The sequence below is a fragment of the Podarcis pityusensis genome (genome assembly GCF_964106645.2).
Source record: "Podarcis pityusensis genome assembly, chromosome: 9".
NCBI classification, from domain to species: Eukaryota; Metazoa; Chordata; class Lepidosauria; order Squamata; family Lacertidae; genus Podarcis; species Podarcis pityusensis.
This window is the reverse complement of record NC_138034.1, coordinates 72,651,847-72,675,167: the sequence shown is the minus strand read 5'-3', so window position 1 is coordinate 72,675,167 and position 23,321 is coordinate 72,651,847. Positions and strand designations below refer to the sequence as shown.

Sequence of the window (23,321 nt, the reverse complement as noted above, 5' to 3'; positions counted from 1 at the left end):
TTCTCTCCCACCCCCTTTTAAAAAAATGCTTTCCGTCACACATCCCCTTCTTGATTCAGTGTCGTTTGAGGCTGGCATGTACCAAGTGTTCGCTGCGTTCTGCATGCTGTTTCCGACCTGTCAACAGCTGTTAAGGCTGTGACAGAGAGATAAAAGGCGACGTTCTGAAGTCTGAAGTTTTCTCGAAACCACATCCCAGGCTCTCACAATTATTGTTTTCAATGTTCGGAAGTAGAATTGAGCAGAGCTCGCACACGGCTCTGAGTTGCACATGACTGGCCGATCTGCTTTGTGGGCATCGGCTGAGGATGAGGACAGTTCTTGCGTTCTTGGGTCCATCTTTCGGCACGGAAGATGGCTTGGCAAGTTAGGCTGCCTCTCGCTGTTTGGGGCACACGCTCTGGTCGCCAGTTGCAACCGTCATGCGCCGTGGGTCCCAGCGCTCCGTGACACGATGTTCGTGACAATTTCGGGTAAAGTGAAATCCCTCCCATTTTTCAATATTTGTGTGTGAGTGCGTGAGAGAGAGAGGGAAGTAATTTGAAGAAAAAAAATAGTGACATGCTTTTTGTTCTGAAAAAAATGAAACCAATATTTGTGTGTGTTTCAGTAACTGGGGCATGACTCTGTTTTCCCCCTCTGGTTGTGGTGCTCAAAAGGAGAGTGCTCTTGTGTTGTGGCTTCCAGATGCAATTAAGGCTATTTTCAAGCATCCTTTTTGCTGCTTCTGAATATGCGTCGTGCCTCTGCACTTTATGTTTAAGAGCAGGAAATCTTGGACTCGGAGCCTCTTATTGTCCCTCCGTTTTAAAAATAACTACCCTCCTTATCTAGCGAAGGATGCCTCCGGCAATAGCAGGAATGCATTCCCTCGGTTTGAGTCATAGCGAAATAGCATGGAGGGAAAGAGAAAGGAGATGTTGACAAGGAGACCCTGGATGGCGAAGCTTTAAATTCAGCCCTTGCACGGGAGAATTGGCAATACGGCTTTGGATGAGATTTACGTTTATCTCCTCCGGTGAGAGCCGCTTTCCGAGCATCTGCTGATGTATTCTGCGTTGAACGAAGGGAGCTTTATATAACCCACTTCAGCTGGGGCACTTTCGTTGCTCCTTTCATTCTTTGCACCCCGGAAAGTAGAAGTTCGGTGCTGCAGCAGCACATTTTAGAGACCCTCCTGCTGCCGTTTCCCCAAATCATTTGGCAAACCTAGAAGCCTGGCTTATTACAGGTGTGTACATCCCCGCGACGGGGTGAGTTCCCGTTGCTCGGTCCCAGCTCCTGCCAACCTAGCAGTTCAAAAGCATGTCAGAATGCAAGTAGATAAATAGGTACCACTCCAGCGGGGCCAGTAAAGCGAGATGAGCGCTGCAACCCCAGAGTCGGCCACGACTGGACTTAATGGTCAGGGGTCCCTTTACCTTTACGTTACATTTCCTTGAGAGCATCTGGTCCAAGGAGGAACTCGCTTTTCAATCAGGTGCTTCACCTGTTCCTCCCAAAAGTTTAAGCCCACCATTTCCCAACTGAACATTAAAGGTAAAGGGACCCCTGACCATTAGGTCCAGTCATAACCAACTCTGGGGTTGCGGCACTCATCTCGCTTTACTGGCCGAGGGAGCCGGCGTACAGCTTCCGGGTCATGTGGCCAGCATGACTAAGCCGCTTCTGGCGAACCAGAGCAGCGCATGGAAACGCCGTTTACCTTCCCGCTGGAGCTGTACCTATTTATCTACTTGCACTGGTGTGCTTTCGAACTGCTAGGTTGGCAGGAGCAGGGACCGAGCAACGGGAGCTCACCCCGTCGCGGGGATTCAAACCACTGACCTTCTGATCGGCAAGCCCTAGGCTCTGTGGTTTAACCCACAGCATCACCCGTGTCCCTGTGACGCACTGGGAATTGTACAAAAAGAACTGAACATTAGTAATTATTTTGGCCCTGTTTTGTGGATCAGATCGTAACAGATAACATATCTTTGGACCAGTTCCTATTTCTAATGCCCTACAAAGACTTGGTTTATCTTTTACAAATAGAAGAATGCAGAATCTGGACAGGTGCAGATGCACGCACATCAGTCTCTACTTCTGTTTTCTTCTTCGGTCTGAACTCTGCTGCCCGAGGAATACAAAGTTCAAGCTTGCAAAGCTTTTAGTGGGCTATGTAAGCAATTTATTTTCATCTTACATCTGAAATATAAAGGCCTTTTGATTTTGTTAGCTTGGTTCATAATACCGAAAGCAGAAAGGTATTTTGTCACTTCTAAAGAGTAACGAATTGTATTATGATTAGGGATAGAAAAAGGAATTGGGCCTTGTTTGCATTTGCATGCAAATCTAATTAATCCATGTGTCCTGAAGCGATATGTGAAACAAAATGCAACTCTTCTTCAAAATCTGCACTTCTGTAACCATAAAAAATGTGCATATTATGGGAATGTGTGCTTAAGAATGCATATATTAGTGAGAAAAACATAGGAAGATGCACTGTATTAGGGGAAATCACTTGCAAAATCTGCACGTTGGGCAAAATTGCAAAGAAAAATATGGGTGTTAGGATTAATGGATGCTAAAGCACTGACGAATCTCTGGGAGGATTTTAAATAAAACATTCAGAAAGCGACGCAGAAATGAGGCAAACAGAACCTATCTTTGAAAAATGAGAAACGAAAATGGACTGATCCACACTATAAACATTTGTGAACAAGGGTACGCTTCTGAGGAAGTGGACTCCTGTCAGCAGAAATGTTTGCCCTAATAAATTTATTGTGCCTTTTAAGATGCCTCAAGACTCTTGACTGGTTTGGCAGCTGTAGACCAGCAGAGCTACCTTTCTGGAAATTGGGGGAAAGCAAAGTTCTCTTCTGGGATGAGATGCAGTTGCGCTGCTAGGTAAGGAATATACAGATACCTTTGACACTGGTAATCTTTGCTTCATCATGTTGTGTGGATGCCTGATTATCGTCTTCCAAAGCAACTACTCTATTCCGAACTTAAAAATGGAAGGCGTAATGCTGGTGGTCAGCAAAAGAGGTTTAAAGACTGTCTCAAGGCAAATCTTAAAAAAATGTTGTATAAACACCGACAACTGGGAAGCACTGGCCTGCGAGTGCTCCAACTGGAGAACAGCCTTTACCAAAGGTGTCATGGGCTTTGAAGACACTCGAACTCAGGACGCAAGGGAGAAACGTGCTAAGAGGAAGGCACGCTTGGCAAATCCACACAGTGATCAACTCCCACCCGGAAACCTATGTCCCCACTGTGGAAGGACATGTGGATCCAGAATTGGCCTCCACAGTCACTTACGGACTCATCGTTAAGACCATTTTCACCTAAGACAATCTTACTCAGCTAGGTAAGGTAAAGGTAAAGGTACCCCTGCTCGTACGGGCCAGTCTTGACAGACTCTAGGGTTGCGAGCCCATCTCACTCAAGAGGCCGGGGGCCAGCACTGTCCGGAGACACTTCCGGGTCACGTGGCCAGCGTGACAAAGCCGCATCTGGCGAGCCAGCGCAGCACACGGAAACGCTGTTTACCTTCCCGCCAGTAAGCGGTCCCTATTTATCTACTTGCACCCGGGGGTGCTTTCGAACTGCTAGGTTGGCAGGCGCTGGGACTGAGCAACGGGAGCGCACCCCGCCGCAGGGATTTGAACCGCCGACCTTTCGATCGGCAAGCCCTAGGCGCTGAGGCTTTTACCCACAGTGCCACCCGCGTCCCTACTCAGCTAGGAGTGATCACCAAAGAAGAATAAATGCACACAGCATATGCAAGAACATTGAACCCCACATCGTATCTGAAACCCTCTTGCGGTCAAAGCTCTCCAATACAAACACACATGCGGAATGGTTGCGATGGAACTGGAAGCATCTTTGCCTGCCTGCTATGCCAAAAAGCTCTGTGTACTAACAGACGGTAGTGGCTGCTGGGGCACAAGGCGTAATAAAATTTGGCCGGAGACGTGATGTTCTGCTAGGCTAATGACCTGTGAAAGTATGGAAGAGGGGCTCTGGTGGTTGTTAAGTGCTGGAACAGAGAAGGAAACCAAGGATGGGTACGGAAGGCAAGGCTGGAGCCAAGAGATTCTTGCTTTTGCTGATTGACTCCGCAGATCCCGTTTTGCAGCATTCCCCCGACAGTTGAATGGGACCCGTCCCCTGCGGTTCCAGCACCCGGGAGGTGGCTCCAGCCCTGGGGATGTGCCGTGGGGTCAGGGCGTGTGGAAAGGGCTTCCTGATAAACCGGGGCCTTCGGCATCGGAGCCGAGTCCACGATTCTGCCGTGCGACTGTGGGAAAATAGCTGTGGGGGCTCCAACATGGAGTGTCTGCTCTGAGTTGCTCCAAGAACAGCTTGTTCAGGCCTTTAGTCTTTCCAAGGGGAATGGAGGCGGCAGGAAAAGGCAGACAAAACTATTGAAGGGGCTTCCATGCATTGGCAAGTAGCAAAGTTTGAGGCTTTTTTTTTAATTTAGAGAGAAGGCAAGTAAGCAGGTTTATGTTAGAGGTGTGTGATGTGGAGAAACTAGGCGTCCTGGCTGGATTTCTGTATTTATCCCCGTTTTGCTTTTTAAATATTGTGGGTTTGTGCACCGCTTAGAAATTACAAGAATATTAAGCCGTCCAGAAATACTTTTAAATCAAAAAATCTCTTACCTTTAAAGCCAAAATAAAATTGGGGGGAACTTATAACATCAATTTTTCTAAGACAAGGTGAAAATCCAGTCTATTCCTAGGTAAAGGTAAAGGTAAAGGAACCCCTGACCATTAGGTCCAGTCGTGACCGACTCTGGGGTTGCGGTGCTTATCTCGCTTTATTGGCCGAGGGAGCCACAGTTTCCAGGTCATGTGGCCAGCATGGCTAAGCTGCTTCTGGCAAACCAGAGCAGTGCACGAAAACGCCGTTTACCTTCCTGCCAGAGTGGTACCTATTTATCTACTTGAACTTGATGTGCTTTTGAACTGCTAGGTGGGCAGGAGCAGGGACCAAGCAACGGGAGCTCACCCCGTCGCGGGGATTCGAACCACCCACCTTCTGATCGGCAAGTCCTAGGCTCTGTGGTTTAACTCACAGTGCCACCCGCGTCCCAGTCTATTCCTAGGGAAACACAAAATCCCATATCTGGATTCTTCAGGCAACCCGCTAGGTTTGGATTTTACTGCCTTTTGAACTCATTGGAGTTACTCAAAATATAACAGGGCAGGCAGAAGGACAACACACACATATAGTACACAGGCAACATTTGACACTTAACCCTTGGTATTTTCTACAATCATTAAGAAGATATTAGCAGAATGAGACCATTGCAGCAGCACAAGTCAGTTTGTTAAAAAGCACCTTATGAAAAGAAAGTTTTGTTTTTTCTCCAAAATGGGAAGCGAGGGAGCTTCCTTGTGAAGACAGTCCTGTAGCTGTGGAAAGCCTTTCCTTGGTACCCGATAATAGGGAGCCAGTGTGGTGTAGTGGTTAAGAGCGGTGGACTCGTAATCTGGGGAACCGGGTTCGCGTCTCCGCTCCTCCACATGCAGCTGCTGGGTGACCTTGGGCCAGTCACACTTCTCTGAAGTCTCTCAGACCCACTCACCTCACAGAGTGTTTGTTGTGGGGGAGGAAGGGAAAGGAGAATGTTAGCCGCTTTGAGACTCCCTAGGGGAGTGATAAAGCGGGATATCAAATCCAAACTCTTCTTCTTCTTCTTCTTCTAATAGAATAATCGATACAGGAAGAGCACGCCTTAAAGCATGGGCAGAGTGCCTTCTCCCCGCGCACAGATTGACTACAGCCTGTCATTAAGAAACAGGGGGTCAATTGCCTACCAGCCCACCCATTAATCCTAGCTTGCCAACTCTTGAAGTCGTTTCAGCCTTTTGTTACTTTACTGGCGGCGTGTAAAGGTAAAGGGACCCCTGACCATTAGGTCCAGTCATGACCGACTCTGGGGTTGTGGCGCTCATCTTGCTTTATTGGCCGAGGGAGCCGGCGTACAGCTTCCGGGTCATGTGGCCACCATGACTAAGCCGCTTCTGGTGAACCAGAGCAGTGCACGGAAACGTTGTTTACCTTCCTGACGGAGTGGTACCTATTTATCTACTTGCACTTTGACATGTTTTCGAACTGCTAGGTTGGCAGGAGCAGGGACCGAGCAACGGGAGCTCACCCCGTCGCGGGGATTCGAACTGCTGACCTTCTGATCAGCAAGCCCTAGGCTCTGTGGTTTAACCCACAGCGCCACCCACGTCAGCGGCGTACAAACCATGCCTTTAATGCATATTTTTATAACATAATTTCCCCCAAAGAATCCTGGGAGCTGTACTTTATGCTTCATAAAGCTACAATTCCCAGCACCCTGAGCAAACTACGGATCCCAGGGACCATTTTCTGACAGACTCTTCCTTCCTGGTACTGACTAAAGCTCTGCGTGCCTGGCGTGCATTTAAAGCACCCGCCCTCTAGAATCTAGGGACGTGTAGTTTGCCACTGGCAGAGCTACAATTCCTTAACAGACGCCAGCTCCCAGGTTTCTTTGGGTGAAGTCGCATACTTTAAATGTTCAGCGAATATGAAGCCTACATGTGCGCAGGATGAGTCACAGGCCGGGGTGAGCTGGAAGACTCAGAAATGCCTGCCAAGCTCATGGGCTCGTGTATCACCTCTTTGTCCTCCTGGCACAAGCGATCTCGTCATTCGCAGTTCCACGCAGAAACACAGTGCTCTGCGAGTGACTCAAGCGGTTGAAACGCCCTGGGATTTATTGTCTGTGGAGTCGGGGGGCTTGCTCTGAATTGCAATGCATTCAAAGCGTATTTGAGTGTTGGAGAATTCGGTTGGAAACTGAAATGGGAGTGGACGTTGCCTCGGTTTTTACGTTTGTCTTGAGGTCAGAAATGGAAATCACGCAAGCAGATATGGTCACTAGGTTTTTTTTAGTCCACGATTACTCCATCAATAATTACGTTGTGTTGTGCATCGTTTCTGACATTTCCATTCCGCTGAAACGCATTGACATCAATTGCAATTACAGAGGACGCTCGGGCTGCGAATGTGATCTGTGCGAGATGCACATTCACAACCCGCAGCGCCGCGTCAGCGCAGGCGCGGGTTGCGATTTGGCACTTCTGCGCATGTACAAAGTGCGATTTAGCGCTTCTGCGCATGCGCAACCAGCAAAACCTGGAAATAACCCCTTCTGGTACTTCTGGGTTTCGGCGGTCCATAACTCGAAAAAACGTGACCTGAAGCACCCGAGGTAGGACTGTATTGAAATCTTTTTCAATAGCAAGATAGCAAGACGAATAACGTACGTTTTTGCAGAAGCAGAACTGCATCACGATGGAAAGAGCGTCGATTGCAAATTAAAAAGGAAGGGACAGAAACTGCTGCCTCCTTGCATCCCAGGTCCTGGATGCGTTAGGAACTTAAGGGCTGTTTGGTAGACAGCGGAGTTGACACGGCAAGTCCACTTGCTGCAAAATTCTAAGTCATGTTTTTTGGTGTGTCTTATTTAGCAAAGCATACGAAGGGAAGCTGAAACACCCTCAAAATGTCTCAAGGGGTTTTGCATATCCCTAGCTGAGAGTCGGTTTTCGACGCCACAAATTGCCATGCATTTGCATTGTGCAAAGTGCAGAGAGCATGCCACAAGGCGGTCATGGTACATGCACCCAGCACCAATGTGACAGGGCATGGTAGGTGCTCCCCGTAATTGCTAAGTGTGACAGCTCTCTGTGACAGCTGTTTTCTAATTGTGCATTCATGTCGAATTCACTTCCTTAAATATAATGAACCTCCTCCAAACCTTGCCCTGTAAACCAAGTGGAACACAGACGCGGCAGAGGCAATATCTGGAATCCGAATGTGAATGTCTTCCTCTGCATTTTTCATGCACCCAGCTTCTAAGGAAATGCACCTTCAACTAGCTATGTGCATCTCCAGGTCTCCCTTGCCAACAGAAGATCTTGCATTTGCAAACCCTCCTTGCCTGTGTTGGGTCATGGAGATGCCCCCAGAGGAAGATTTTGTGCTATTCTCTCAATAATAATAATATATTTCCCCAGCCACTTTGGGCAGCTTCCAACAAAATATTAAAAATACAATAAATCATCAAACATTAAAAGCTTCCCTAAACAGAGCTGCCTTCAGATGTCTTCTAAAAGTCAGATAGTTGTTTGTTTCCTTGACATCTGGTGAGAGGGCTTTCCACAGGGTGGGTGCCACTACCGAGAAGGCCCTCTGTCTGGTTCCCTGTAATCTCACATCTTGCAGGGAGGGAACCGCCAGAAGGCCCTTGGAGCTGGACCTCAGTGTCTGGGCAGAACGATGGGGGTGGAGATGCTCCTTCAGGTATACTGGACCGAGGCCATTTAGAGCTTTGAAGGTCAGCACCAACACTTTGAATTCTGCTCGGAAACGTACTGGGAGCCAATGTAGGTCTTTCAAGACCAGTGTTATGTGGTGTCAGCGGCTGCCCCCAGTCACCAGTCTCGCTGCCGCATTCTGGATTAGTTGTTTCCGGGTCACCTTCAAAGGTAGCCCCACATAGAGCGCATTGCAGTAGTCCAAGCGGGAGATAACCAGAGCATCCCAAGCGGACGCTGCCTCTTTCTGATCTGCTCCTGTGCTGATGGCGACTGCCTGGGCAGAAAGGGGATTTTTCTGTACATTTCTTAAAGTCACGGTTTTTAGGGCTCGTTCACCACTGTGGCTTACATCTGATCCACCCCGAAGCAGCTGAAACTATTAACCCAGCAAAGCTTTTGTTTGACGTAAGCCCTGCCCTTTAAGCGCCTTTGCAGAAGCCACGGACTGACGCAGGATCGACAAGCCCTCCTCTATGCTGCTGCTTGCTATCGAATGATAGGTCACTCACTGGGAAAGGCATGCACCACGGCAACATCTTGAGAGGTTCTGCACATTCTCTCCTGCACATATGACGTTGGGCACGCCTAGCTGCTTTCGTGTGTCCCACCTGCATACCCAGACGCTCTTCCTAGTCTTGGGCCATGGGTTTCACCCTGGCAACACTGCTTCTTGGCAATCTCCCCCATGAAACTCCTTGAAGGGGTTGTGTTTGAAGTTCTTTGAACATGTGCAGAGTAGAGTGTCTTTGGCAGAGTGCCAACACTACCTCCCTTTCCAACAGAACTGGGAGTAGGTCTGATATACTTGGGTTTTTCCCCTCCTTACACAAAGGTGCACTGCATAGCTGCTCTCCTGCAGGGAAGGCAGGACCCATGTTCTGTGAGATTACAGTGGTATCTCGGGTTATGAACTTAATTCATCCCGGAGGTCCGTTCTTAACCCAAAACCGTTCTTAACCTGAGGCATACTTTCGCTAATGGGGCCTCCCGCTGCCACCTTGCCGGCGGCGTGCGATTTCCGTTCTCATCCTGGGGCAAAGTTCTCAACCCGAGGTACTACTTCCGGGTTAGCGGAGTTTGTAACCCAAAGTAACCCAAAGCGTTCGTAACCTGAGGTACCACTGTATTGTTGAAATTCAGCACTAGGTGTTTTATCGACTGTGGGGGAAGGTGTCATTCATTTTTGATGAAAACAGGAATTGAATTTGTGGCTGTTTGCTTATTCATTCTATATCCATAATGCAATCAATTATGCAAATGATACTCTGTTGTTGTTGTTGTTGTTATTTATATCCTGTTTCTCCCCAGACTGGGACTCAAAGTGGCTTACGCAAATTAGAACCACAGAGATGAAATACAAAAAGCTTTTAAAAAAGAAGTTAAAAAGTAATTCAACATACAGTCGTACCTCGGGTTACAGACCCTTCAGGTTGCACGATTTCGGTACCGGAAGTACCGGAACTGGTTACTTCAGGGTTTCGGTGCTTTGCACATGCACAGAAGCGCTGAATCGCAACCTGCGCATGCGAACATGCGGCACTGCTGGTTGCGAACACTGCGGGTTGCGAACGTGCTTCCCGCACGGATCACATTCACAACCCGAGCGTCCACTGTATTTCATTATGTCCTCACCCGCTTTGCATTGCATTTCCTTTGCATTGAAATGAATGCTGTGAAATGATTTATTGATGACATAATTTACCTAGTTCATTCTGTAAATTATGTAGCTTACGTAATTTGGCCACAGTGGACAGCGAGACAAATAATGTACGTTTTGGTGGAATACCAGCTGCAGTGGAATGGAAACAGTGCGGCCTGCGACTTATACAGGGTGGAACGGAAAACGATGCTTTCTTACATCCCAAAGGTGTTAAATAAGAATAAGAATGAAATAATTAATTATTATATTTACATACCACCTTTCTTTCCAAGGAGCTCAAAGTAGTGGACACGGTGTAGTGGTTAAGAGCGGTGGACTCGTAATCTGGTGAACCGGGTTCGCTTCCCCGCTCCTCCACATGCAGCTGCTGGGTGACCTTGGGCCAGTCACACTTCTCTGAAGTCTCTCAGCCCCACTCACCTCACAGAGTGTTTGTTGTGGGAAAGGAGAATGTTAGCCGCTTTGAGACTCCTTAGGGTAGTGATAAAGCGGGATATCGGATCCAAACTCTTCTTCTTCTTATATGCTCGCGACAACCCTGTAAGGTAGGCTAGGCTGAGAGGCAAGGGCTGGTCTCCAAGGTCCCCCCAGTGAGCATCATGGGGCTGAGTGGGGATTCGAACCTTGCTCTCCCAGGTCCTATTCCAACACTCTTAACCGCGGCGTTGCAGATTGTGTCCCACTGTTTGTATTAGGAGGTTCTCCTCGTGGGAAAACAGAGCTCGTAAATGCTGACAGATTTTATTCTCTCCTTCTCTCTTAAACGGTAACATAGATGTGGCCTTCCTGCTGGGAGAAATCGAGATGTGTGAAAGGATGTTCTGGCTTTTGCCTGGGAGGGATACCCTCTCGCTGTGAAAAAGGGCCTGCGTCCCACATTAGCTCTTTTAGGGAAGGAGCGTGCAGCCAGCGTTTACTCACAACAATAAAAACAAAACAGCCACCCTCGGCCCTGAATGCATTTTGGCACAAAAGCACCATTAAGGACATTTGTTTGGCGTGTGTGTCCAGCCGGCTGGCCCAGAAACTGCAATCCTGGCTGCCTTTTGGGAAGGCAGATCTAGCCAATAAATTCCAGAATTAGCAGTAAACAGACCCATTTCCTAGGAAACTCTGGCATGAGGTCGGAGGGGAAATCCCTGCTCGTTTGGCCCCAGAAGATTCTCCGCCGCTGTGCTGGACCATGTTTGGAAGAGACCACGTTTAAAGTTGGAAAAGATGGAGAGCAGGGGCCTCGTCTGCAGGAATGTGCAAGAGCCACATCGTTTGGGGTCGCTGAAAGAAAAGGAGGTGGCAAAGATCACCAAAAGGACCTCTTTTCAAACTAAGTGGATGGGCAGTAAAACGGCGAATGCAATTCAGTGTAGACAAATGTAAAGTGATAGGGGGCGGGAACTTATGCCTTATGAGGAACGGCTAAGGGAGCTGGGCATGTTTAGCCTGGAGAAGAGGAGGTTAAGGGGTGATATGATAGCCATGTTCAAATATATAAAAGGATGTCACATAGAGGAGGGAGAAAGGTTGTTTTCTGCTGCTCCAGAGAAGCGGACACGGAGCAATGGATCCAAACTACAAGAAAGAAGATTCCACCTAAACATTAGGAAGAACTTCCTGACAGTAAGAGCTGTTCGACAGTGGAATTTGCTGCCAAGGAGTGTGGTGGAGTCTCCTTCTTTGGAGGTCTTTAAGCAGAGGCTTGACAACCATATGTCAGGAGTGCTCTGATGGTGTTTCCTGCTTGGCAGGGGGTTGGACTCGATGGCCCTTGTGGTCTCTTCCAACTCTATGATTCTATGAACCTTAATTTTGCATATATGCAAATGGGTTCTGAGCTGGCGATGATGGACCAGGAATGAGACCTTGGAGATATCTTGATGAACATGTCAACCCACTGGGAGCAGCTCTGAACAAGGCAAGTTCGGTGCTAGGGATCATTATAAAAGGAACTGTGAATAATGGTGCCAGAATCCTAACGCAGGGATACAAATCTGAAGTGCAACCACATTTGGAATACTGTCTGCAGTTCTGGTCGCCTCACCTGTGCTGGAAACCACAGGAGGAGAGAGGACTTTTGTGCTCAGATCCGGCTTGTGAGCTTCCAATAATGGGCATCTGGTTGTGTGTTTTTTTTAAAAAGGTAAAGGACCCCCGGATGGATGGTTAAGTCCAGTCAAAGGCGACTATGGGGTTGTGGTGCTCATCTTGCTTTCAGGCTGAGGGAGCCGGCATTTGTCCACAGACAGCTTTCTGGGTCATGTGGCCAGCAGGACTAAACTGCTTCTGGCACAACGGAACACTGTGGCGGAAACCAGAGCGCATGGAAATTCTGTTTACCTTCCCGCCGGAGCGGTACCTATTTATCTACTTGCACTGGTGTGCTTTCGAACTGCTAGGTTGGCAGGAGCCGGGACAGAGCAACGGGAGCTCACTCCGTCGCGGGGATTCGAACCGTCAACCTTCCGATCGGCAAGCCCAAGAGGCTCAATGGTTTAGACCACAGCGCCACCCGCCTCTGGTTAACCACTGGGCGAACAGGGTGCTGGATGAGATGGGCACCCTTGGGCCTGACCCGTAACACTTGCTGATGACCACATCATGAAAGATGGGTCTATCATTGGGCGGTAATTCTTATGGACCAAGTAGAATCTCCATCATTAAAGTAGTGTATCTCTTTGTTGATGGTTGCGGAGAACAAACACATTGACCATCGCCTTCATGCCCACCTTGAAAATTTCCTAGGTGACCTAATGATTCTGCTGAACATCAGTGCCCGCTGAGGTCCAGCGCAGAGGGCCTTCTGGCAGTTCCCTCATTGCAAGAAGCAAAGTTACAGGGAACCAGGCAGAGGGCCTTCTCAGTAGTGGCACCCGCCCTGTGGAACGCCCTCCCATCAGATGTCAAAGAGATAAACTACATGACATTCAGAAGACATCTGAAGGCAGCCCTGTTCAGGGAAGTTTTTAATGTGTGACATTTTAGTGTATTTTTGGTCTTTGTTGGATGCTGCCCAGAGTGGCTGGGGAAACTCAGCCAGATGTGCGGGGTACAAATAATAAATTATTATTATTATTATTATTATTATTATTATTATTATTATCCCAAAAACTCTGGGCAATCATCCCCCCAAAAAGTTCAAAGCTCAACAACTCTGGGCCGTCTCCCCCCTCCCCATTTTCTTAAATCTGAGTCCTGCAAAGTAGAGGTAGTCTTGTACGGGGGCATGTTATACACGGAAAAATACTGTATAATCCTCCTTCTCCTCAGCCAGAGCTAATTGATTTGTGTGACTTGCTTGCTCATTCATTCTCCCTGTACTTCGTCGCTCTCTTGATTGTGCAACCACAAGGAGCTATCCACCGCAGCACTTCTGCAGGGGAGAAAAAGACGGGGCTGCTTGCTGGAGCAGCTGCCTTAACCTTAATTGCCTGCGTTCTGTCACTTACCTGAGGCTGCTAGCTAGCAAAGCAGTAGGAAAGGAACTTTGCTTTCCAAAGCAGCTGGTTTTGTTCTTGCTGTTCTGGGCCTGACTCTGTCTTTGTCTGGTGAAGTGTCAGAGACTCTGGAGACAGGCAGGAATACAGTGGTACCTCGGGTGAAGTACTTAATTCGTCCTGGAGGTCCGTTCTTAACCTGAAACTGTTCTTAACCTGAAGCACCACTTTAGCTAATGGGGCCTCCTGCTGCCGCCGCGCCGCTGGAGCACGATTTCTGTTCTCATCCTGAAGCAAAGTTCTTAACCTGAAGCACTATTTCTGGGTTAGTGGAGTCTGTAACCTGAAGCGTATGTAACCCAAGGTACCACTGTACCTGCCCCCTTGCCCTGTCTTTCTGTACGGTGTAGAAAGATAAATTCTCCGAAAAGTACAATAGATAGTCTGCCGCAATGTGGCATTGCCATGCAGATGCATGGAAACAGATTCTAAGATTTTGCAGCAGTGAATTTGCTCCCGTGAGCCAGTGATTGCAATCGCAAATGCACCTTAGTCAGACCAGACACAAAATGAATTTGAAAGATTTGTTTAAATCGCAGCGCAGGAACGATGAAGATAGACACACCCAGTGATATCTGAAATACAAGGAGAGAAAATAATGCATGAATGAAACAGAGGAGAGCGATTTGTAAAGGGAAAGCATTGTTAGACTAGCAAATAAAGTTTTTCTTTATTTAAAAAATGGTTATTATGCCCTGATTGAAAACCTCCAGAAAAATCCCTTCCATCAGTTCCGACTAGTTAAAGGTTTACTAAACTGCCTTATAGCAGTTTAACCTGAAGATTAAGGAGCGGGGTTGGATTATGGCCTGCGTGGACGAATGAGGAAAGTTGAGAAAGATGAAACGGTTGAACAGGAGCCCAAATGGCACAAATCGGAAATTAGTTCAGGAAAAAATAGAGAAGTGTTTAAAATTGAAAAAAGTGAAGCCTAAGACTTACAGAGGAAAAAACAGAAAGTAAAATGAAAATGAGGGGAAGCAAAAACCCTATAAATCTTGCATCTGTTTCAGAACTGTTCATCCTGGCTCAGGAAAAATGCCCAAGATCAGCTTCTGGAGGTAAATGAGTTTCTTATATTTTGAGTCACTTTTTTCTCTTGCCCCATTCCCCCCACTAAAATTCACTTCTGTATTGGCAAATGAAGCATCGAAGGCAGGCCCCTGCTAAAAGCAGGTGTTTTGCTTTAGATGATTTTAAATTATTTTGGGGGAGTGACATATTCCCAAGCTTAATCTGGGCGAAGGAGTCTCCCGAAGGCCACTCTAAGCTGCTAATGAACCTTCTATCTTCACCCGGCCTCGTGATCTCAGCTTGGCAGATGGAGAGACCTTTGTGCCTTTGAAGGAGCCAGCTCTGCCTGCTTAAAACCGTGAGCCACAGCACTCTGGAGCAATGTTTGCTCCCACTTCGTTCCTGGAGATTCTCTTCTGCCCTGCAAGCAGACACACGTCTCCGAAAAAGAGCGGAATAACAGGATCATGGGATTGGAAACGGCAGTCTATCGGAGATGCCATCAGGTTCAGAGGTGGATCATCTCCTGTGCTTGCAGAAGGTCTTGGGTCCAATCCCAGGCATCTCCAGGTGGGCCTGGGAAAAGGCTTCCTGGCTGAAACCCTGGAGAGGGCTGCTGCCAGTCAGAGTAGACAGTATTGCCCAATGGTGTGGCTCTGTATAATGCAGTTTCTTATTCTGATTTCTGGGCCTGCCTTTCCGTCTTGCTTCTAGACTGGAGAGAGGCGAACAGCCTAATTTGAGCTCAACAGACACCAGCCCAGGGGAGAGCAGCCACATCAACCTCGAAGCACCCTAGTTTCGCCTGCTTGCTCGTTTCATTTATTTGCAGAAAACTGTACCGCTTAATATAATAAAGTCTCTCCAAGCAGTTTGTGTTAAAGGGCTTTTAAAATAAAAATAAAATGCAGCAAACGTTTCCTGAAAACTAGATCAAAACAAAGCAAAAAGTGCATGTCACCCGTAAAACTGAGCCCTGCACATACCGGAACAACTGCCTCACGTAATGTGCACGAGAAATGTCAGCCTTTATGTCCCCGTCTAATTTAATTCCGTGGGATCAGTGTTGGGTTTCCTTCGTGTTGTTTACCCTGAGGCTTTGAGCTCTGTGTGAGCTGGCCGGCCATTCTCCTCTCCCAGGCTCCCAACGCTTGTTGACATTTGTCTCATGCTCTTTTTTGATGAAAAGGTATATTTGGTGTGGCAGGAGAAGAACCTGGCTGCTGGGCCAGACCAAAAGCCTGTCTGGTCCAGCATTGGAGTCTCGACCAGAGGCTGATGGAGGAGCCTGCAAGGGGCACATGGACAGGGCAAGAACACTCTTCCCACTGTGATTTCCCAGCAACTCGCATTCGGAGGCACGCCGTCTCTGATCCCGGAGACGGCATGCAGTTAACGTGATCAGTAGCCATTGTCTAGTCACTTTTTAAAGCCATCTGAGATGGTTGCCATCACTACCGTACTTCCTTTATTCTTTCCCTAAGTCTCCCATCATTCAGCTGTAAGGAATGACCCCGTTGGGTCTTAATAGCATGACAGAAGGAGGAAAACCTCTCCGTAATATCCAGGCATAGTTTTATGTATCAAGCCCACATTCTTCTGCCCAGGCTGCAACTCTCAAGGCCCTTGGTCCTCGCTTCACACCTTCCTCCTGGCAGGAATGCATTCCTCAGCTGGAATGTGGCCTTCTGTCAGATAGAGGTCGTCTCCAAACCATCCCCTTCTCACCATTTTATTATTCTGGGAATTGTGATAGTGTCTCTTTCTTGCTGGGAAGGAGATAAGTGCTTGTGTGCTGTTGGGGTAAAACCTTTGTGTGCAGGATGGAATGTAGCCTGCAGACTCGGTTCCCAAGTTTTTCTCTCCTCCTGAGCCGCTTGAAAATTGCTGACGGCGGAACACTTAATTATTATTTTATTTTTTCCTGCCTGTCGCAGCAAGTGCAATGCTCTGTGCTAGATGCTGCGTGGTTTGAAATCCCATCTGAATGACTTCTTTTGTTTCTTATGTATTGCATTTTATCCATAGGATTCAAGTGGCAATGCAATGTAAGATGCAAAATAAAAATGCAATTAGCAATCAATACTAGTAGTAATAATAATAGATAATAATAATAATAATAATAATAATATTTTATTTATATCCCGCTCTCCCCAGCCAAAGCCGGGCTCAGAGCGGCTAACAACAATAAAAGTAACACAACATTCTAAAATCAATTCATTTAAAAATCAATTCAAAATCAAATTAATGGCAACCATTGGGCTGGAGTTCTGTGAGGATTGCCAAAGGAGGGAGTCAGGCTGTGCCTTGGCCAAAGGCCTGGTGGAACAGCTCTGTCTTGCAGGCCCTGCGGAAAGATGTCAAGTCCTGCAGGGCCCTAGTCTCTTGTGACAGAGCGTTCCACCGGATCGGGGCCACAGCCAAAAAAGCCCTGGCTCTGGTTGAGGCCAGCCTAACCTCCCTGTGGCCCGGGACCTCCAATATGTTTTTGTTTGAAGACCGTAAGGTCCTCCGTGGGACATACCAGGAGAGGCGGTCCCGTAGGTACGAGGGTCCTAGGCCGTATAGGGCTTTGAAGGTTAAAACCAGCACCTTAAACCTGATCCTGTACTCCACCGGGAGCCAGTGCAGCTGGTATAGCACCGGGTGAATGTGATCCCGCGGCAAGGACCCCGTAAGGAGTCTCGCCATGGCATTCTGGAGTTTCTGGGTCAGTCTCAAGGGTAGCCCAACATAGAGCGAGTTACAATAATCGAGTCTGGAGGTGACCATTGCGTGGATCACAGTGGCTAGGTCAGGGCGAGAGAGGTAAGGAGCCAACTGCTTAGCTTGGCAGAGATGAAAAATAGGGATATTTAATGCAATGGATATGCGGAGATGTTCCATGAAGCGCCTGAATGAAGCTTGCAGACCACTTGGGGACCCCCTGTCTCGTGTACAAGCCACATCCATTGAGCCTCCCACTTCCTTAGCCACACCAGCCCCCACCAAGCGGCCCCCAGATTCCTGGGTCATGAGGTAGACTAGGGCTGCAAGCTTTAATTAACTGCTAGATTAATCACTGAGAATTGCTCTCTTTATGTGTGTTTTTAATTGCAGAGTGAACCTTGCCTCGCAATTGATAGGCAGAGTTGGGATTGTTCAGCAGTTGTCCCTTTCAATCTGCAGAAACTCATTTCATTTTCCTTATGCTATCATAGTTGGGGGCGGGGAGCAAATTAAAGATGTGCGGTTTTGGGCAGGCATCCTTGTTCCCTAAACCACCTGCCAGTTTTGCATTTCAGGGTGAGAGATGAGAATGACTTCCTTCTAGCAATCCAAAACCAGAGGCAACTGAATCTGACAATGATCAGACGAAAATTGGAGCCGACACAATCTCTTAAATCTGGATCTCCTGCAATACTTGTTGGCTTTGCTGATGCTGCTTTGATGTGTTACTAATAATAGGAAATCATATTCTAGGTTCCTCAACATGACAAAGCACACTTATCAGGAAGTAAACCCTCCTGAACTCGGTGTGACCTCATTCCGGGTAGATGTGTTGAAGACCGGGTTGCAGATTATCTCCCGGTCGAAAAGCAACAACTCCCTTCCTCCAGCCTCCTTACAAAGGCGTCTTCAAAAGATTAGGATACGAAATCAAATCACTTAACTAGTAAATGGCTGGCTAAAATCCGCAAGCGCTCAAGTTCAGTTTAGTTACGCCTTTGTGTGGCTTTTGTTGTTATAATTTGATGTATTTTTTTTATTGCTTGTATCAGTTGCAATAACTTTGTTCTGTTGTGGAAAGAAAGAAAAATCTGGTCAAAGAAAGTGTTGGAAGGGACCCTGAGGATCATCTAGGCCAGGCATCCCCAAACTCGGCCCGCCAGATGTTTTGGGACTACAATTCCCACCATCCCTGACCACTGGTCCTGTTAGCTAGGGATGATGGGAGTTGTAGTCCTAAATCATCTGGAGGGCCGAGTTTGGGGATGCCTGATCTAGGCCAGCCTTTCTCAACCTGTGGGCCCAGATGTTGTTGAACTACAACTCCCATCACCCCTAGCTAGCAAGGCCAGAGCTCAGGGATGATGGGAGTTGTAGTCCAACAACATCTGGGGACCCACAGGTTGAGAACCGCTGATAGGCCAAGGTTTCCCAAACTTGAGTCTCCAGCTGTTTTTGAACTACAACTCCCATCATCCCTAGCTATCAGGACCAGTGGTCAGGAATGATGGGAATGGTAGTCTAAAAACAGCTGGAGACCCAAGTTCAGGAAATTCTAGTCCAACCCCTGCCTGCAATGAAGGAATATGCACCTGTCCCTTATGGGGATCAAACCTGCAACCTTGGCATTATCAGCACCTTGCTCTAACTAGCTGAGCTATTCCTCACCACATCTGTCTTTCATGTATAAAGAAAGAAGATAAGCTAATGATAAAGGGAAATTTTTAATCGTTAAACTGTGGGATCCTCCCCAGAGTTGCAGCGATAGCCTTATCTTCCTCCTGGAATTTGCCTAATTCTCTTTTAAACCCATCCAAATCGGTGTCTGTCAGTGGATATTGGTTAGGAAGCATGGCTCTATGCTAGCTCACCATATTGGACGCAACATCCCTCTTAATGCCAATTGCTGCGCATTCCAGTGGACCTTCCATCGCGTCCTGCTTGCAGGCTCCCATCCCATAATCCTCTGGTTGTCCGTGACGGGAAACGGGGGAGTGGGCTAGTATGATCCAGCTGCACCCTTTTAATATTTTTCTGCTAAACCTTCACAGCAAACAAAAGAGAACAACACAAACCTAACACATCACAAACTATCCATTATCCAGGTCATTCCCCGCCAGAATTTAAAACAAAATTTAGATGCTATAGCCAGAACCTTGTTGCGGTTAATGAGTAGAAATTATATCTGTTGCTGATCTGACCCATGTCCGGGAGGGGCCTTATCTAGCCAGCGAAGAAATGCGCTCCTCTCTTCTGAGAAAACTTTGAGAACAAAAGGAGAGTTGTGTGGGGTGTAATCTTAAGTGGTTCTCAGCCCCTAGGTGAGGCAGAAGGTATTTTCCAGCGGAGAAATGAACGTTTTGCAGGTGCAAGCACTTCCTAACGCAGGGATGGGATGGGAAATTTTCAGGCATGGGACGTCCTCAGGGCTCTCGCAGAAGCGCTGCTTGGGGGCCCTGTGTCGCAACAGCTAACCTCTGATCTTGCCAAACCCGCTAGGGGAGAGACTGCAATCTGCATGCTAAGGGGGGTGGGGTGGGACAGGGACTGCAGGCGACTTGCTCCAGGCCCTCTGAGAAGAATGCGGCTGCTGGCACGTCACCAAGGATGCTCTCTGGCTATGTGAGCAGAAACAGGCCTCTGTACAAAGCCGGAAAGGGGCAGTGGTCTGTAAAAAAATTAATTGATGCTTCCATGCACAAATAGTTTGCAACGCAGGCGTGGGTGTTTTGTGGCCAGCTGTCCATGGAGGCACCAGAGTGGTGCATGCTCTGGTTATCTCCCGCTTGGACTACTGCAATGCGCTCTACGTGGGGCTACCTTTGAAGGTGACCCGGAAACTACAACTTATCCAGAACGCGGCAGCCAGACTGGTGACTGGGAGCGCCCGCCGAGACCATATAACACCGGTCTTGAAAGACCTACATTGGCTCCCAGTATGTTTCCGAGCACAATTCAAAGTGTTGGTGCTGACCTTTAAAGCCCTAAATGGCCTCTGTCCAGTATACCTGAAGGAGCGTCTCCACCCCCATCGTTCTACCCGGACACAGGTCCAGCACCGAGGGCCCTCTGGCAGTTCCCTCACTGCGAGAAGCCAAGTTACAGGGAACCAGGTAGAGGGCCTTCTCGGTAGTCGTGTCCTCCCACCAGATGTCAAAGAGAACAACAACTACCAGACTTTTAGAAGACATCTGAAGGCAGCCCTGTATAGGGAAGCTTTTAATGTTTGATGTATTACAGTATTTTAACATTTTTTTGGAAGCCACCCAGAGTGGCTGGGGAAGTCCAGCCAGATGGGCGGGGTATAAATAAATTATTATTATTATTATTATTATTATTATTATTATTATTATTATTATTATAGCGGTACGGCTGTCACATTTGGGGGCTGGCATTCGTCTGTCTCTGGAGACAACGGAGGAGTGCGCCTTTGGGGGTGAGGTCAAGCTGTTGGCAGACTGCAGCGCCTGTTGCGGCTGCAGCGACGGATGCAGGAGAGACATGTTTTGTTGCAGCCGGGGCAAAGGAAGGCGTCCGGTTGTGCGGATGCACCAGGGCGTTTCTTCTCCTCTGGTCCTAGAAATGGGCCGTATAAATGGCAAAACGAGAAGGGCCCTAGCTCAGGGGGAGCACCTCTCTTTGCACACAGAAGCTCCTGGGTCCAACCCTTGGGTTAGGAATGTCTCCAGCCTCATGCCCTGGAGAGCTGCTGCCAGGCAGTGTAGCCAATATAGTGGTACCTCGGGTTAAGTCCTTAATTCGTTCCGGAGGTCCGTTCTTAACCTGAAGCACCACTTTAGCTAATGGGGCCTCCTGCTGCCACTGCGCCGCCGGAGCACAATTTCTGTTCTCATCCTGAAGCAAAGTTCTTAACCCGAGATACTATTTCTCGGTTAGTGGAGTCTGTAACCTGAAGCGTATGTAACCCGAGGTACTGTGCTAGATGGAATAGCGGTCTGACTTGAGCAGAAGGCAGTGTCCTGTCTAAAGGTTGTGGGTTCAATAGCCATACAGACCACCTGCATATTCTTGCATATTCCTACATGATCCTCTGGGTTCCTTGCATCTTTACGGTTTTACAAATGCAGGGAAACCTGCCTGTCGTTTTCCCACGGGCACCTGCTTGGCCACTGCGAGAACAGTATGTTGGACCTTTGATCCTGCAAAGGGCTTCTGATATTTTTTAGACAGCGCATCTCTTCTTTGCACGGTCCCACTGTTTGTTTGTGTCTTGCTTTTCTACTTGGCTCTGCCCTGGCAAATATGCCCTGTCTGTTTGTGCCACCTCTCAGATGCCTTTCCCCCCTCAAACTGGTGGACCTGCTGCTGAGCTCCCCAACGTACATGCCAACCTCCCCGCCCCCCCAAATTGAAGATCTGCTGCTGCACTTGGGTCCATCCTGTGCACAGCCCATAATGGGCTCCCTGTTGGCCACCATGGGAACAAGATGCTGGCTAGATGGGCCGCCGACCTAATCCTGCATGATTCTTTGAATCATTGCATTGTAGAGTTGGAAGAGACCACCACAGTCATCTAGACTAACCTCCTGCAAAGGCAGGAATCTTTTGCCCAACGTGGGGCTCGAACCCGCAACCCAGAAATTATGAGTCTCATCATGCTCTGCCGACTGAGCTATCCAGGTAAGACTTCACATCCCTAATCCACAAAAGCTTTTCCCGCAATATATTTGATAGTCCTTATAAAGTACCGCAAGACTCTTTTGGGCTGCGGTCGCTGGACTCGCCTGCAGTGATGGCTGCTGCCCATTGGGACTGGAAAGGGGGGGGGGGGAAGGACCAGAGCAGGCGGAGCCAGTGTGAATGGGAGGCGGAGTCACAGCTCAATGAGAGGCGGAGCCAACTAATGCTAGTTAATACCCCTATCCCCCTGCTCTTTGGCAAGGGGGCACCACTCTCCCACTCACACAAGGCAGTTCCATATCTAGAGGGAAATAAGGAACCCAAGAGTCCCACAGGCTGAATCAGTTCTTCAAAGGCAACACAGAGGAGGAGGTTGATTCCAGCCGGCAGCGCCACCCCCTGGATTGGTTGTAAGTAAGTACCAAAGCAGGCAAGGACAGGCAGGTGGGCTGAGGTTTGTTGAGCAGCTGGTTGCCCTGATAAGTTTACAAGGACCCTACTGGTTGCAGTGGTGAACTCTGATCTTGGCAAACTGAATGTGCATTTTGGGAAGCTGTGTCACTTACTTGGGAAAGTCAAAAGCTGCTAAAAAAAATCACCCCAATTCCTTCCTTCCTTTTTCTTTTTCCTTCCTTCCTTCCTTTCTGTTGCATTTCTTTTAAGAGTAGTTGAGAGTCTGAACTGGAGAGGGTTTTGAAGAAGACTCCAGGTCTGTTCTCTTCTTCTTAGGACATAGTTTGGGATCTGGGTGCTGGGCTTTCTTGCAAAGAGTACTGGGTGGGTTGGATTTTGGTATCTATCATCTATCTATCTATCTATCTATCTATCTATCTATCATCTATCTATTTCATTTGCATCCCACCCTTGCTCCTAGTGGAGCCCAGGGTGGTAAACAGAGTAAGGTGGTAGCTCATAAAACTCAACCTTGGAGTCATGAATTCAACCCCACAGATTCCTGAATTGCAGGGGGTTGGACTAGATGACTCTGGTGGTCCCTTCCAACTCTACAAATCTATGAACTCCCAGCAGCCAGCAAGGCCAATCAGGAATAAGATGGTGAGAAGTGTAATCTGCAAACATTTGGAGGGCCATGGGTCCCTTTTCTCTCTCTAAGGCAGCTAAGATCCTGTTGGTGGAGCACAGTGGCTCCTCTCCCTCCCTCCTAATAATACTGAAATCCAAAGACAACCAACAGAAGCTGAATGTTGTGCTTTTCCACACATTGCATAGTGAAATTACGAAACTCACACCTGTTTTTCTTGGTGTTTTTGCAAAAAAAATAGCTCAACAACAACTTTGGGGTTTGTAAAAAACAAAACAAAAAAAATCCCAACAATTTCGGGGTGTCCTGGCAACCCCAAAACCACTTTGAGGTTTCCACACTTACGCGGCATAAACAACAGGTAAATAATAAGGGAAAATAAGCGTGCTCCCCCGAGATCCGAATTCCAA

The 23,321-nt window shown here is 48.0% G+C and overlaps 1 protein-coding gene across 4 annotated transcripts in view; it reads left to right on the top strand.

Annotated features, from left to right (window-relative positions):
• SLC4A11 (solute carrier family 4 member 11) overlaps nt 1–23,321 on the top strand; it is a 257,806-nt gene that overhangs the window by 59,767 nt on the left and 174,718 nt on the right. For 2 of the 4 annotated variants that reach the window (XM_081020746.1, XM_081020745.1), the window contains exon 1: nt 139–473. The exons of the other annotated variants lie outside the window; for them this stretch is intronic. In XM_081020746.1, the coding sequence (XP_080876872.1) occupies nt 272–473 (202 nt within the window). In that variant the 5' untranslated portion in view covers nt 139–271. Of the gene's footprint in view, nt 1–138; nt 474–23,321 lie in introns of those variants that run through there. 4 annotated transcript variants of the gene reach the window in all.